The sequence below is a fragment of the Mobula birostris genome, chromosome 12 (genome assembly GCF_030028105.1).
Source record: "Mobula birostris isolate sMobBir1 chromosome 12, sMobBir1.hap1, whole genome shotgun sequence".
Classification (NCBI taxonomy): domain Eukaryota; kingdom Metazoa; phylum Chordata; class Chondrichthyes; order Myliobatiformes; family Myliobatidae; genus Mobula; species Mobula birostris.
The window spans coordinates 87,063,553-87,077,375 of record NC_092381.1 but is presented as its reverse complement, the minus strand read 5'-3'; the positions used below and the strand labels follow the sequence as shown (position 1 = coordinate 87,077,375).

General features: G+C 40.3%; 1 protein-coding gene across 6 annotated transcripts in view; it reads right to left on the bottom strand.

Moving 5' to 3' along the window:
* Nucleotides 1–3,977, bottom strand: part of acbd6 (acyl-CoA binding domain containing 6) — a 215,730-nt gene extending 211,753 nt beyond the window's left edge. For all 6 annotated transcript variants that reach the window (XM_072274298.1, XM_072274299.1, XM_072274296.1 and 3 more), the window contains exon 1: nucleotides 3,653–3,977. In XM_072274298.1, the coding sequence (XP_072130399.1) occupies nucleotides 3,653–3,838 (186 nt within the window). In that variant the 5' untranslated portion in view covers nucleotides 3,839–3,977. The remainder of the gene's footprint in view (nucleotides 1–3,652) is intronic.
* Between the last annotated feature and the right edge of the window lie 9,846 nt (nucleotides 3,978–13,823).

Genomic DNA, 13,823 nt, shown 5'->3' with positions numbered 1-13,823 from the left:
CACTCAACCTATTCTCATAAGGCATGCTCCCCAATCCAGGCAACATCCTTGTAAATCTCCTCTGCACCCTTTCTATGGCTTTCACATCCTTCCTGTAGTAAGGCGACCAGAACTGAGCACAGTACTCCAAGTGGAGTCTGACCAGGGTCCTATATAGCTGCAACATTACCTCTCGACTCCTAAATTCAATTCCACGATTGATGAAAGCCAATACACCACATGCCTTCTTAACCACAGTCAACCTGCACAGCAGCTTTGAGCATCCTATGGACTCGGACCCCAAGATCCCTCTGATCCTCCACACTGCCATTAGTACTATATTCTGCCATCATATTTGACCTACCAAAATGAACCACTTCAAAAGAAGTGTTTCCTGCCATTCATAGAAAAGCAATGAATATTTTGCTGCAGTTTTCAATTTCTTATATTTATGAGCAAGCTTTTTCTTGTTTAACAAGCATGAAGAACAAGGATAGAAATCGTCTCATTTCAGCTGGTAAAATCCATGTGCTTATCTGAAGTTTGACCCAGAACTGAATATTTGTGCATGCTAGTCCTATATTTGAACCTGATCTTGTCACTTAGTAAGACAATGATTTTTCAAAGTCTTGTATAAAATTGTCTTAGGCTATATTTTTATTCATATTGCTTTGGCTTATGGTATTTAGTAACTTTACTTTTCAACATTGTCAATAAATTTTCATGTTATAATAGTATTAATCAAAATCAATTTACAACCTTTATTTAAATTAAATCTACCAAGCCGATCTTTAGAAAAATTAAATCCCATTTTGGCTTAAGCCAGATATTTAACAGAAATTTATTACACTTGCCTCATGAGTTTTTAAAATTTATGAAAGGGAAAGAAAGAGATTAAATTCAAGAAAGGTAAGCTAAGCTTAACGACCTGTGTTTTTCAAGAAAGGTTGTCTAAAAATCCATACTGTACTCAAAACAGCATTGACAATTAGTTTTGGATTATTATATCTACAACTTTCTGATCACTAATGTACTGTAAGCTGTAGATATAATAATTTTACGCAGGGGCTCCCTGAGACCTCAAAATTATTTCCAGGATTCCTGCAGGGCAAAAATGTTGAGAAAGGCTGCTCTAAGCAATTAACAAAAATAGTTTCACTTTTTTATAGTAGGACTGGCAGTCACCATAATCTTCATTTTAGGATGGCTGCGAGGTATACAGTAGATTCCGGTTAATTGATCCATCGCTTATTTGGGATAATTCTTAAAGTACAAAAACAAATCAGGAAAATATCCAAGATTCCCATCATTTACTTGGGACAAATTGCTGCTTAATTGAGGCAGGAGATAAGCGCTGAACACTCTCTATACTAGCAATCAGTCGCTTGCACATCATATGACTCCTAGATACCATGTACAGAGCAAACAGTTTTTAAATAGTGTCACATGTGTTTGTGTTCAAAAAAAGTGATTTTTGACACTCATAGTAGGCAAATAATAAGCAGTAAGAGAATTCAAAACTATATTGCTCACTGTAGTTTCAAGTATTCAGGCTTAGAGATGCCAGAAATAGCCAGGAATAAAAATGAAACAATTTCACTACTTCAACAAGCTAAAAACTACAAAGAATTTGAAGGTATCGACAATCATCTTGAATATTTCAATTAAAATGAAGATTGGAGCTTGCATCATCAAAAGCACTGTTTGAGAGCAGCCCACTAACTGTACTGGGTATCTGCGCTGATTTTATTCATTTACAAACAGAAGAACACCTCAGCGTTCACTGAATGAATTCCTCTGTCAGTAACTATTAGAAACTATGATATGTCGACTGCACTTCTTCCTATAAATGCTGCCTGGCCTGCTGCGTTCACCAGCATTTTTTGTGTGTGTTGCTTTAATTTCCAGCATCTGCAGATTTCCTCATGTCTGCGATTAGGAACTAAAACACAGTTTTATAGTACCCTAGTAGTTTTGGTGGTGTTCTAATTTATTGTGTATTTCACTTAAATACATAATTTGTTACTCAGTTAAATGATAGTTCACTTTTTTTTAATACCTTTTTAACTACTTTCATGAAGACTCAGCTAACTGGAGCAGCCACTTAATTGGGCCAAAATGTTCTGGCCCCAATGTGTCCCAATTAACTGCAATCTATTGTGTTCCCAAATTAAATAGTAAGCATGCTCTGCCTAAGACCTTTAAGGGGAAAAAGGGCTCATTAAATTAGTGGAGTTCTCTTTAACACTCTCATTAGTTAGAAGATGATATCTGTATTTGGTACTTGGAGCCAATTTCCATCTACTCTTATTTTTAACAAGCAATAAAGCTATTAATTGTGTTTAAATGCATTAACGCCACTACAAAAAATATTGCACTTAAAAATCCACTTTTTAAGTTATTGCACAGTAGCATGCAGAAACTTTAGTGTAAGAAGGAACATGCAGAGCAACTTGAACCTAACTGATCAAAACCTTGCGTTGGTGACAAATGCATCTGCACTCCTCAGCACTACCCTGTAAAACTGTCAACTTCTGAATTCTGCACACGTTCAAAAATGTGAACTTACTTTCCATGACATATTGCCCTTCCAGTGTGCTATCCCAATCTTTACAGATGCACTCAGTGCCAAACAGATGAACTAATTTAAACTGCAACATTTGTTACTCAATTCTCACTATAAATTCCAAGTAAGAAGTCACTTGTGTTCATTTAATGTTTAAATTATATGTTAAGCCTGAACAACCGCAGACTGTTTTCAACTATGTACATACTTGTTTTCACAGATCATTTTATAATGAATCAACTTTAAATCTAAAAGGTGTCAAACATTTATTTAGTACTTCAGTTTCCACCTGAAGTTTATGTTCCAATCAGTAGGGATTCTCAAGGGGTAATCCCTATTCACATTTGTCATGGCCGAGGATTGATCCCCACTCACACCCATTCTGGTCACAGGTAATCCAAATTCACACTTAAAAGTTGCTGGTGAACGCAGCAGGGCCAGGCAGCATCTCTAGGAAGAGGTATAGTCGACGTCAGGAGGAAGGGTCTCGGCCCGAAACGTCAACTGTGCCTCTTCCTAGAGATGCTGCCTAGCCTGCTGTGTTTACGTCAACTGTGCCTCTTCCTAGAGATGCTGCCTAGCCTGCTGTGTTCACCAGCAACTTTTATGTGTTGCTTGAAATTCCAGCATCTGCAGATTTCCTTGTGTTTGCCAAATTCACACTTGTCTGGCAGTGGGAGTGGCAAAAGGGACAAGGAAGAAATCAGTCACCAGTCACACATCTCCAGGGCATTGGTCCTGAGAAGTTAGTGGTAACTGCTCTGGGGTGGGGAGCGTGCGTGCCTCTACTGGAGTGATTGGGGGTGGGGGAGTATTCCCTATTTGCATCTGTCCAGGCTACATATTCGCATCTATTTCTGATAAGAGTCCTCTGTACACATCTGCCTTGGGGAGTGACATTCCCCTGTGCATACTTGTCCTGGTAGGTGAGAGTATGACTGTCCATACATAGCTGCCGTAGATAGAGGGGTTCTCTGCTCAAGGTGTTGGTCCCTGATAACCCCTGACCCAGTGTTGGTGTGGATTTTTGTGGGAGTTTGAGGGTTTGGGAGGAACTGGTGTTTTTTTGGGGGGGGGAACAGGGGTATATTTGAGGGTGGGCTTTACCTGTTTGAACCTGCTGTATAGGTAGAGCAGCTTTTCTCGGTTCACCACGTGTGCGAGCTTGGTCACGTGCTCGGCCGCTTCCTCGAACTCAGCGCGCAGCGCGCTCCCGTCCTCCTCCTCTTCTTCCTCTGGCTCTCCCACGGCCATGCGCGGCCGCTCCTCGCTAACACCGCCCGCCGCCGCCATCCTCTCGTGTCCTGTCGTCGCCGCCCAGTACCCAACCAGAAACCAGCCGCTTCACTAGTCGGCTAGTGGCTGGTTACCTCACTAACTACCAACACCGGGAGGCCGCTAACGATCCAGCTCCATCAACCATCCGGATGGAGCCCCGTGTTCCTGTATGAAGGTTCCGCTTGTGCAGCCCTAACCCCTACCCCGGGGCCGATCTATCAAATTTTCAAACAGTCCATTTTGTGTGGAAGTAGTTAACTCTACTTTCATTCTTATTCTCACTATAATTTCACTTTTCCTGTTACCCAGAGACTGGATAGACTGTGACTAGTCAGGACCTGCTATAGTTTAACACTACCATTCTTATTTATCTCATCCACAACAGCGAAGAACCATCAAATCATGAGAGGCATAAATAGGGTGAATGCAGACAGTCTTTTTCTCCAAGGTAGAAAATCTAAAATTAGATGGTGTAAGTTTAAGGTGAGAGGGGAAAGATTTAAAAAGGACGTGAGGGACAAGTTTGTCAAAGTGTGGTGATTATGTGGAAGGAGCTGCCAGAGGAAGTGGCCGAGTCAGGAACAGTTACATTTAAAGTACATTTGTACAGGTGCATGAACAGAAGGTTCATCTTATGGGCAAAATGCAGGCAAATTGGACTACCTCAAGTAGGCAATTTAGTTGGCCTACTGAATAACTAAAACTTTAGGAATCCTGTTGGTTAGATGGCTTAACCAGGAAAGTGCATTAGTTTATCGGTTGCATCATTTTCACTCTTAATTACCACACCTTGTTTTGAATAATATTATGACTTTTAATGCACTTGACTTCACTGCAGGATCAAAGCACATTTTTTCATTTAATTTACAGGCAGACCCCCCACCACTCTGTTAGATCACAGACATGTCAAAGAAGGAACAGAGTGTTTTGCTATCAATGCTTACCCACTTAGTGTTTTGCTATCAATGCTTACCCATTTAGTAATTTTATTGCCCACTGAATTCTTCCTATAACTATCTGATGGCCATTTTCTTGCATCATAGATCAAGTTGTTTCAATTCTGATTGAGACACTGAGTCATACAGCATGGAAGCAGGTAATTCTGCCCATCAGTGACCTGCCATCCGTATTAATCCGCAGCACTTGGCCCATTATCTTCTATGTCTAAGTGGTTTAATGCCCAACTAGACGCTTTTTAAATGTTTTGAAAATGTTCTTCATATACTCAGAAAGTTGTCAACTTTTTCACTTCAAGCATCTGGAGCACAGTACATTACAAGAAAAGACAAACATAACCTAAACTTAAATTAACATCAACTTTACATAATTTACACATGTCGGTCTTTTAAAATAACAAGTACTTGATCAGAAAAAGGTGACTCCTTCCTGAGAAATTCAAGAACAACCCAAAAACATGAGCAACACACATAAAAGTTGCTGGTGAACGCAGCAGGCCAGGCAGCATCTCTAGGAAGAGGTGCAGTCGACGTTTCAGGCCGAGACCCTTCATCAGGGTCTCGGCCTGAAACGTCGACTGCACCTCTTCCTAGAGATGCTGCCTGGCCTGCTGCGTTCATCAGCAACTTTTATGTGTGTTGCTTGAATTTCCAGCATCTGCAGAATTCCTGTTGTTTGCATTTCCAAAAACATGAGGATTGGTACATTAGTTAGCCACTGTAAATTGTCCCTAGTGTGTAGACAAGTAGCAGAATCTGGGGGATGGGATGATGGAGTTGATGAAAATTAAGAGAGAGTAAAAAATGCAATTAATTTATGTGGGTGGTTGCTGTCAGTAAACTGAATGACCTGTTTCCATGCACTATCTCTATGACGTTAAAATTATATTTATATCATCAATACAGCATTCATTTGCATTTGTTTTTTCTCCCTGTGGACCTCAGTAAAATGGCTTTAAGTTTAAGAAGGGATGGCATAATTTACAAATAATCCATGAAAGAAATTGCAGTGAAAAAGGAAAATTCCAAAGGACCACAAGGTCATATGACAGCTGTTCTTTGCACATCATAATATGCACAACAGAGAACTTGTATGTCAGTGTGTCTACATATAGAATTGTTCAAAAGTTGTGCAGTAATATATAATTATACTTGTATAATTCCTGCCTATGCCTGTGAGGAGTTTGTACGTTCTCCCTGTGACCGTGTGGGTTTCCTCCGGATGCTCTGGTTTCCTCCCACATTCCAAAGACGTACCGGTTGATAGGTTAATTGGTCATTGTAAATTGTCCTGTGATTAGGCTTGGATTAAGTTGGATTGCTGAGCGGCATGGTTCGAGGGGCCAGGGGAAACTACTCCACACTGTATGTCAATAAATAAATAAATACAACAAAAGATCTTAAGTGGATTTCATTTGCAGTAATTTGTAAATCTTGTATGACAGTCTGAGACAACATATAAAGGAAACAGAATAACAAAGTGTACTTAGGAGTTTGAAGCTGGGTCTTTGTCATATGCACAAGTACATGTGTGTAAAAGTGCAATAAAAACTTACTTGCTGCAGCATCTTGGGGCCAAATCAAAGCAGCAGGGCCTGGATCCAAGAACAAGGAACAAGTTGGTGTTTGCCCAATTTCAGGGCAGGGCCATATTGAAAAGGTCGCTATGTCGGGGCTGGAGGTGAGGGACGGGCCCGTGTTTAGCTCATCACTTTGTAAGGCTTACTTGTCTCTGCACGGAACTGAGGCTGTGGCCTGCAGCTAATGGCTTCCTGGACCCAGTGCAACAATGAACTGCCTTCGAGGCTGTGGACTCACTTTCATGAACTTTAATTCTGAGTGTTATTTGTATACTTTTTATTGTTTACACAGTTCATTCTTTTTTTCACACATTGGGTGTTTGGCAGTCTTTTTTAATAGTTTCTATTGGGTTTCTTTGTTTGTGAGGCTGCCCATAAGAAAACAAATTTCAAGGTTATACATAGTATACATAGAAACATAGAAAACTTACAGCACATACAGGCTCTTTGGCCCACAAAACTGTACCGAACATGTCCTTACCTTAGAACTACCTAGGCTTTACCCATAGCCCTCTATTTTTCTAAGCTCCATGTAGCCATCCATGAGTCTCTTAAGAGACCCTATCGTTTCCGTCTCCACCAACGCCACTGGCAGCCCATTCCACACACTTACCACTCTGCATAAAAAAAATTTACCCCTGACATCTCCTCTGTACCTACTTCCAAGCACCTTAAAAATATGCCCTTTCGTTCCAGCCACTTCAACCCTGGGAAAAAGCCACTGACTATCCACAGGATCAATGCCTCTCATTACCTTGTATACCTCTATCAGGTCACCTCTCATCCTCCGTCGCTCCAAGGAGAAAAGGCCAAGTTCACTCAACCTATTCTCATAAGGCATGCTCCCCAATCCAGGCAACATCCTTGTAAATCTCATCTGCACCCTTTCTATGGTTTCCACGCCCTTCCTGTAGTGAGGCAACCAGAAATGAGCACAGTACTCCAAGTGGGGTCTGACCAGGGTCCTATATAGCTGTAACATTAACTCTCGAATCTTAAACTCAATCCCACGGTTGATGAAGGCCAATACTCCACATGCCTGCTTAACCACAGAGTCAACCTGTGTAGCAGCTTTGAGTGTCTTATGGACTCGGACCCCAAGATCCCTCTGATCCTCCACACTGCCAAGAGTCTTGCCATTAATGCTATATTCTGCCATCATACTTGCCTTACCAAAATGAACCACCTCACACTGAATGGGTTGAACTCCATCTGTAACTTCTCAGCCCAGTATTGCATCCTATTAATGTCCCACTATAACCTCTGACAGCCCTCCACACTATCCACAACGCCCCCAACCTTTGTGTCATTAGCAAATTTACTAACACATCCCTCCATTTCCTCATCCAGGTCATTTATAAAAATCACAAAGAGAAGGGGTCTCAGAACAGACCCCTGAGGCACACCACTGGTGACCGACCTCCATGCAAAATATGACCCATCTACAACCACTCTTTGCCTTTTGTGGGCAAGCCAGTTCTGGATCCACAAAGCAATGTCCCCTTGGATCCCATGCCTCCTTACTTTCTCAATAAGCCTCGCATGGGATACCTTATCAAATGCCTTGCTGAAATCCATATTCGCTACATCTACTGCTCTACCTTCATCAATGTGTTTAGTCACATCCTCAAAAAATTCAATCAGGCTCGTAAGGCACAACCTGCCTTTGACAAAGCCATGCTGACTATTCCTAATCATATTATGCCTCTCATAATCTTCATAAATGTTCATAAATCCTGCCTCTCAGGATCTTCTCCATCAACATACCAACCACTGAAGTAAGAACCACTGGTCTATAATTTCCTGGGCTATCCCTACTCCCTTTCTTGAATAAGGAAACAACATCTGCAACTCTCCAATCCTCTGGAACCTCTCAAAGTATACATACTTTGATAATAAATGGACTTTGATATAATATTATAAACAGCATTCAACAAGAAAAGCACAAATATACAAGAAAGAACAATTAGAAAAAATACAAATTTAGTGCAAAGCAACAGATTATTTGGCCAAATAGATCTTCATTGGAATTTATCTCCACTTGAGACACCCCCATAAGCATATTCTATTTTCTTTCCTCCTCGTACACTTATCTAGCTACCCATTAAAAACATCTATACTTTTTGCCCTCCTACTTCTAGCAATAGTGATTTTTCTCTGCCAGTCTATTACAGGAACCCCTTTATCTGTTCAACACCAAAACTTCATGGCCAGATAAGGTGGCATGGTTGCGAGGTGGTTAGCACAATGCTTTACAGCCCAGGCGATCGGGGTTCAGTTGCTGCCACAGCCTGTAATCAGTTTATATGTTCTTCCCATGAACGCATGGATTACCTCTGGCTGCTCTGGTTTCTCCCGCATTCCAAAAGATGTACCAGTTGGTAGATTAATCAGCCATAGTAAATTGTCCCACGATTCAGCTTGGATTAAATCGGGGGGATGGGGGGGGCGGATTAATGGGTAGCGCGGCTTGAAGGGCCTATTCCACACCGTATCTCAATAAATTCTGAGAACAAGGAGGTTTTGCAGAGTTTAACTAACAACTAAATGTAGAAGAACAATAATATTAATGATTAATTGAGCATTACAAATAGGGCAGCACCTATATTGGAAGATGAAAGCAAAAGTCAGAATAATAAGTGGCCTGAAGACACATACTCAATGTTTCAGGAACAGCTTCTTCCTCTCTGCAGTCAGATTTCTGAACCAACTCATGTACACTGACTCACTATTTTTGCTCTCTTTGCACTACTTATTAATTTATTTTTTATGTACTTATTGTGATTTATAGTTTTTTATGTTTTGCACTGTACTGCTGCCACAAGACAATACATTTCTCAACATACGTCAGTGATATTAAACCTGATTCTGATTCTGTACATATGACAGTAATAAACCAATTTCAATTCCATTCATTTTGCTCCATTGTTTAAACCTATAATTGTTGACTACTAGTCATCGTGTTTAAAATAGATTCACCACTTTTTGTCATTAGTCCTGACAGACTTAAATATCTGCCTAACTTCAGATTACTTAAAGGATTAATTTCTACATCTCATCAGGTAGGTAGAGTTTCCAGTCGGAATGTACTTTACCTCTACTTTATAAATCTTTCTCTTCTAATTCAATTCCATGACTGAAGTTAAAAACAAGAGATTCTGCAGATACTGGAATTCCAGAGTAACACATAAAAAATGCTGATGAAAGGTCTTGCCCCAAAATGTCGACTGTTTATTCCTTTTATTAGATGCTGCCTGACATGCTGAGTTCCTCCAGCAGTTTGTATGTCTCCCCATTACTGACGTTACTGACCATTCACCATTTCTCAGTTCTTTTCTATCGGCCTGTCAGGCCTGCACAGACAGACACCTCCCAGTCTCCACCCAGCTAACAAGAGTTACTTACCACTCATTTGCCACTCATCACCTGCAACCTATTTAAATCCAGCTGTCTTCTGCATACCTTATTCACCCATTGAATCACCTAACCTCAACCAGTTCCTCCTAGCCTTCAGATGCCTTGTGCCTTGCCATGTTAAGTATTCATTCTCTCTTGTTGTGTGGTCCCTCATAGCTTAATGTTTTGAAGTTTATTATTAAAGTGAGTGTTCACCACTAAATTCTCTCTGCTACTCGGTGTTTAGATCAGGCTTCTTCTACATTTCCTTATATACTATACCCGTTATTCTCTTAATAACTTTTAATAGATTGCCTCTTAGTCTTTCTTGATTCAAAAACACTATTATCTTTACAATCTTGCCTCATAACTGAAGCCCTTTGTTCCTGGTAATATCTTCTAAGCCTTCTCTAGGCCTAGTGGATTTTTGTGAAATATGGAGCTCAGAATCATTCAAATGTCTCCTACTGAGGCCCAGCCATCTATGAATTCTCACATGATCCCTTTTCCTTAATATTTTATTCATCTGTTTATTAATTCACCATGAGCTAAATTAACTTCAGATATATTCACTCCAACAGGTATAATCTTAAACTAAAAAAAAATCTCACAATGTTGTTTAATTCTTCAGTTTTCCTTGGGGAGCACTTACATTGTTTGATAAAGATGGAATACTCATATGAGCAGACCTGTAATATCCCAAGTCAGACAAGAGAAAATCTTCAGATGCTGGAAATCCAAGCAACACACACAAAATGCTGGAGGAACTCAGCAGGCCAGGCAGCATCTATGGAAAAAAGTACAGTTGACGTTTCAGGCTGAGACCCTTCAGTAGGACTGGAGAAAAAAAAGATGAGTAGATTTAAAAGGTTGGGAGAGGGGAGAGAGAAATACAAGGTGATATGTGAAACTGAACGGGGAGGGATGAAGTAAAAAGCTGGAAAGTTGATTGGTGAAAGAGATACAGGGCAGGAGAAGGGGGAGTCTGATAGGAGAGGACAGAAGGCCACGGAAGAAAGAAAAGGGGGGAGGACACCAGAGGGAGGTGATGGGCAAGCAAGGAGATAAGGTGAGAGAGGAAAAAGGGAATGGGGAATGGTGAAGGGGGATGGGCATTACCAGAAGTTCGAGAAAGCCATGTTCATGCCATCAGATTGGAGGCTATCCAGACAGAATACTGTATAAGGTGTTGTTCCTCCAACCTGAGTGTGGCCTCATCACACCAGTAGAGGAGGCCATGGATTGACATATTGGAATGGAAATGGGAAGTGGAATTAAAATGGGTGGCCAATGGGAGATCCCACTTCTTCTGGCAGACATAGTGTAGGTGCTTAGCAAAGCAATCTCCCAATCTACATCGTGTCTCATTGATATACAGGAGGTCACACCGGGAGTCACTTCACCTGTGAGTCTGTTGGGGTCATATACTGTGTCTGGTCTGCTGAATTCCTCCAGCATTTTGTGCGTTTTGCCTGCAATATCTCAGCTAATTTGAAGGAATATGGAATATTATAAGGAATCAGTACACTAAAATGCGATTTGGAATTTTTTGTAAGAGAAATTAATACCTGACATGATTTCCAGTTATTGCTTGATAATGGGTTCAACTTGATCCTTCATTCCTGAGATAGCTGTCTTCTATTTAATACCTGAGATTAAGCATCGGATCGTAAATATGGAGCCAGAGATCATACCTTGCATCTGTCCTGACAATATAATGCACAGATATCTGTCTCTCTGGCAGAACGTCTACACCATGAGTTACCTGAATAATTCTAATTTAGATCCATCGCAAAGTATTTTGGTCATAAAGAAACAGCCCTGTGGATTGAGGTGAGGAAAATTTTTCTACATGGTGGTGAACCTTTGGAATTCTCCCCCCAGGGCAATGTAGAGACTTAGCTGTTATTTTCATTCTAAACAAAGATAGAAGGATTTCTCAACATTAAAAGAATCGGTGGGAGTTGGAAATGGTGCTGGAAATTGACAGCAGAGTAGAAGGTCAACCACAATCTTATTGAATGGTGGAGTAGGTTTGAAGGGTCAGATGCTTCTATATTTTCTGTTTCCATCTAAAGACAATCTGCAGGTGGATTAATTCATCCTTTTAATGCTTCTGACCACCAGGAGGCATCATCCTCACATTGTTTAATCTCTAGCACGAAACTCAAAATTGTGGTGTTGGACAGGAAACTAGCTTAGCACATTATTTGAGCTGGTTTTTTTTAAGAATTAGCAATAGTCTCACCTATGTAAAGTGACAACCTTGCAAAACCAAAAGTATTTTGTGTAAATAAATACTAACTACGCTAGGCAAATATATGCATACGCAAAGAGCTAAAAATATAAGGTGGCAAAATATTTCAGACGGCTACCTAGAGAGGATTGTACACCACAGTGTAAATTTTGTCTTTTATTAGAAATGCTTCTGAACATTCTTCATTGTGGAAAGATGATTTAAATGTGGAAACTTGCCACATTTTTTCCACCTTGAAACAACAGGAATCATCTGGTCTTTCACCTACCTATGGTTCGCACAGAATGAATAGCATGGAAACTGACTATTCAGCCCAAATGCTGTCTGCTGGGACTTATTTTCCACTTGAATTGATTTCACCCTCTCAACACGTCCTACCATTCCTTTCTGCCTCATGTGATTAAATGGATCCACGCTGAATGCATAATTTAATTTTTAAGTAATATTTGCTGTTCAATAGGATTTAGAGCAAAGCCATAAAACATCTTGTTTTATATTCTCTGTAGCTGATAAAATAGAACACCATTAACTATTACACTGAATTTCCAAACTAACTGCCATGAGCCATTCTCCAGTGAAATAAATAATTCAGTGACTCGAACTTAAATAATCCTCTGAAGCCTAAATGTGCTCTGCTCTAAAGCTGAAAACTATTAAATGATGAACATGTTTGGATATCTTTTATTTCACAGTACATATCGGCAGATGCAGTTCTAGTACTTCCTCGGAAGAAATGTCTGTTGTTTTGCCTTCAGCTCAGAAACACAGAGTTTGCAAATAGGCTGCTTTATGACATTGAGATGATTCAATCTGTACTGTCCTGGCTGAAGTCAGCTAGAACCGGCTTCAATGTCACCAGACCAGGAAAGGGAAAAACAATCACCAAAGGCCTTATTTGTCTCCTCACATTGGGTGAAGTCAGTGCTTGTTTGAAAGCAGGAACCCACCTTGGCCAATATTAGATCAAGGGCACTGAGACAAACTGATGCTCTCATTGGTCATTTGATCTTCTGCCATTTACCTCCTGGTTACCTGTGAAGAACGGTTATTAGGACAAGGCGTGACTTCCTAGCTATTTGAGCTCCTGTGAAATACAGTCATTGACAGCATAAGCATTTGTAGAACTAGAAAGCAGAAAAGGTTAAAAAAAAACCTCTGAATTTGGTCTGAACGTTCTTTCAGTCCAAACATAAGTTTACTATCGAAAATAAAAAGAACAGGAGCAGGCGTAGGCTCTGAAGATCTTACTTTTGTTGTTTTATCTTTGCATTTTGTTCCCTATACTATCTGGCAGGAATATTTTAGGATTCTAAGTCTTTCGAACAGTACATCGAATACAAGGCTGATAAAAGCATTACACCACATCCTGCAGAAAATCTCTACAAATTAAAGAGCTCGCCCATAGTGTTTTGAGATGGGAGCAGATGTTTAGCTCTCAGTTTCTTTCTAAGATAATAGGATGCAAAAATGGTGATTTAAGGCCTTTGGTTTATTATGGTACTATTTTGTGGCCTGCACTGTTGTTATGTACTTGATCATAAAATCAACTTAGGGAACTCTGTGAACTTTAACTAAAGGAGCTAGTTGCCCCATTACAGAAAGGATGTGGAGGCTTTTGGAGACAGTGCAGAAGAGATTTAGAGTGTGTGTGCAATGCAGAGGAGTTAAACAAACTTGTATTGTTTTCTCAGAAGCTGGGGTGAGACCTGAGAGAGTTTTATAAGATTGTGAGAGGCATAGACAAGGTAAATAGCTGGGATCTTCTTTTCCCAGGATTGAACTATCTAATACCAGAAGCGTGCATTGAAGCT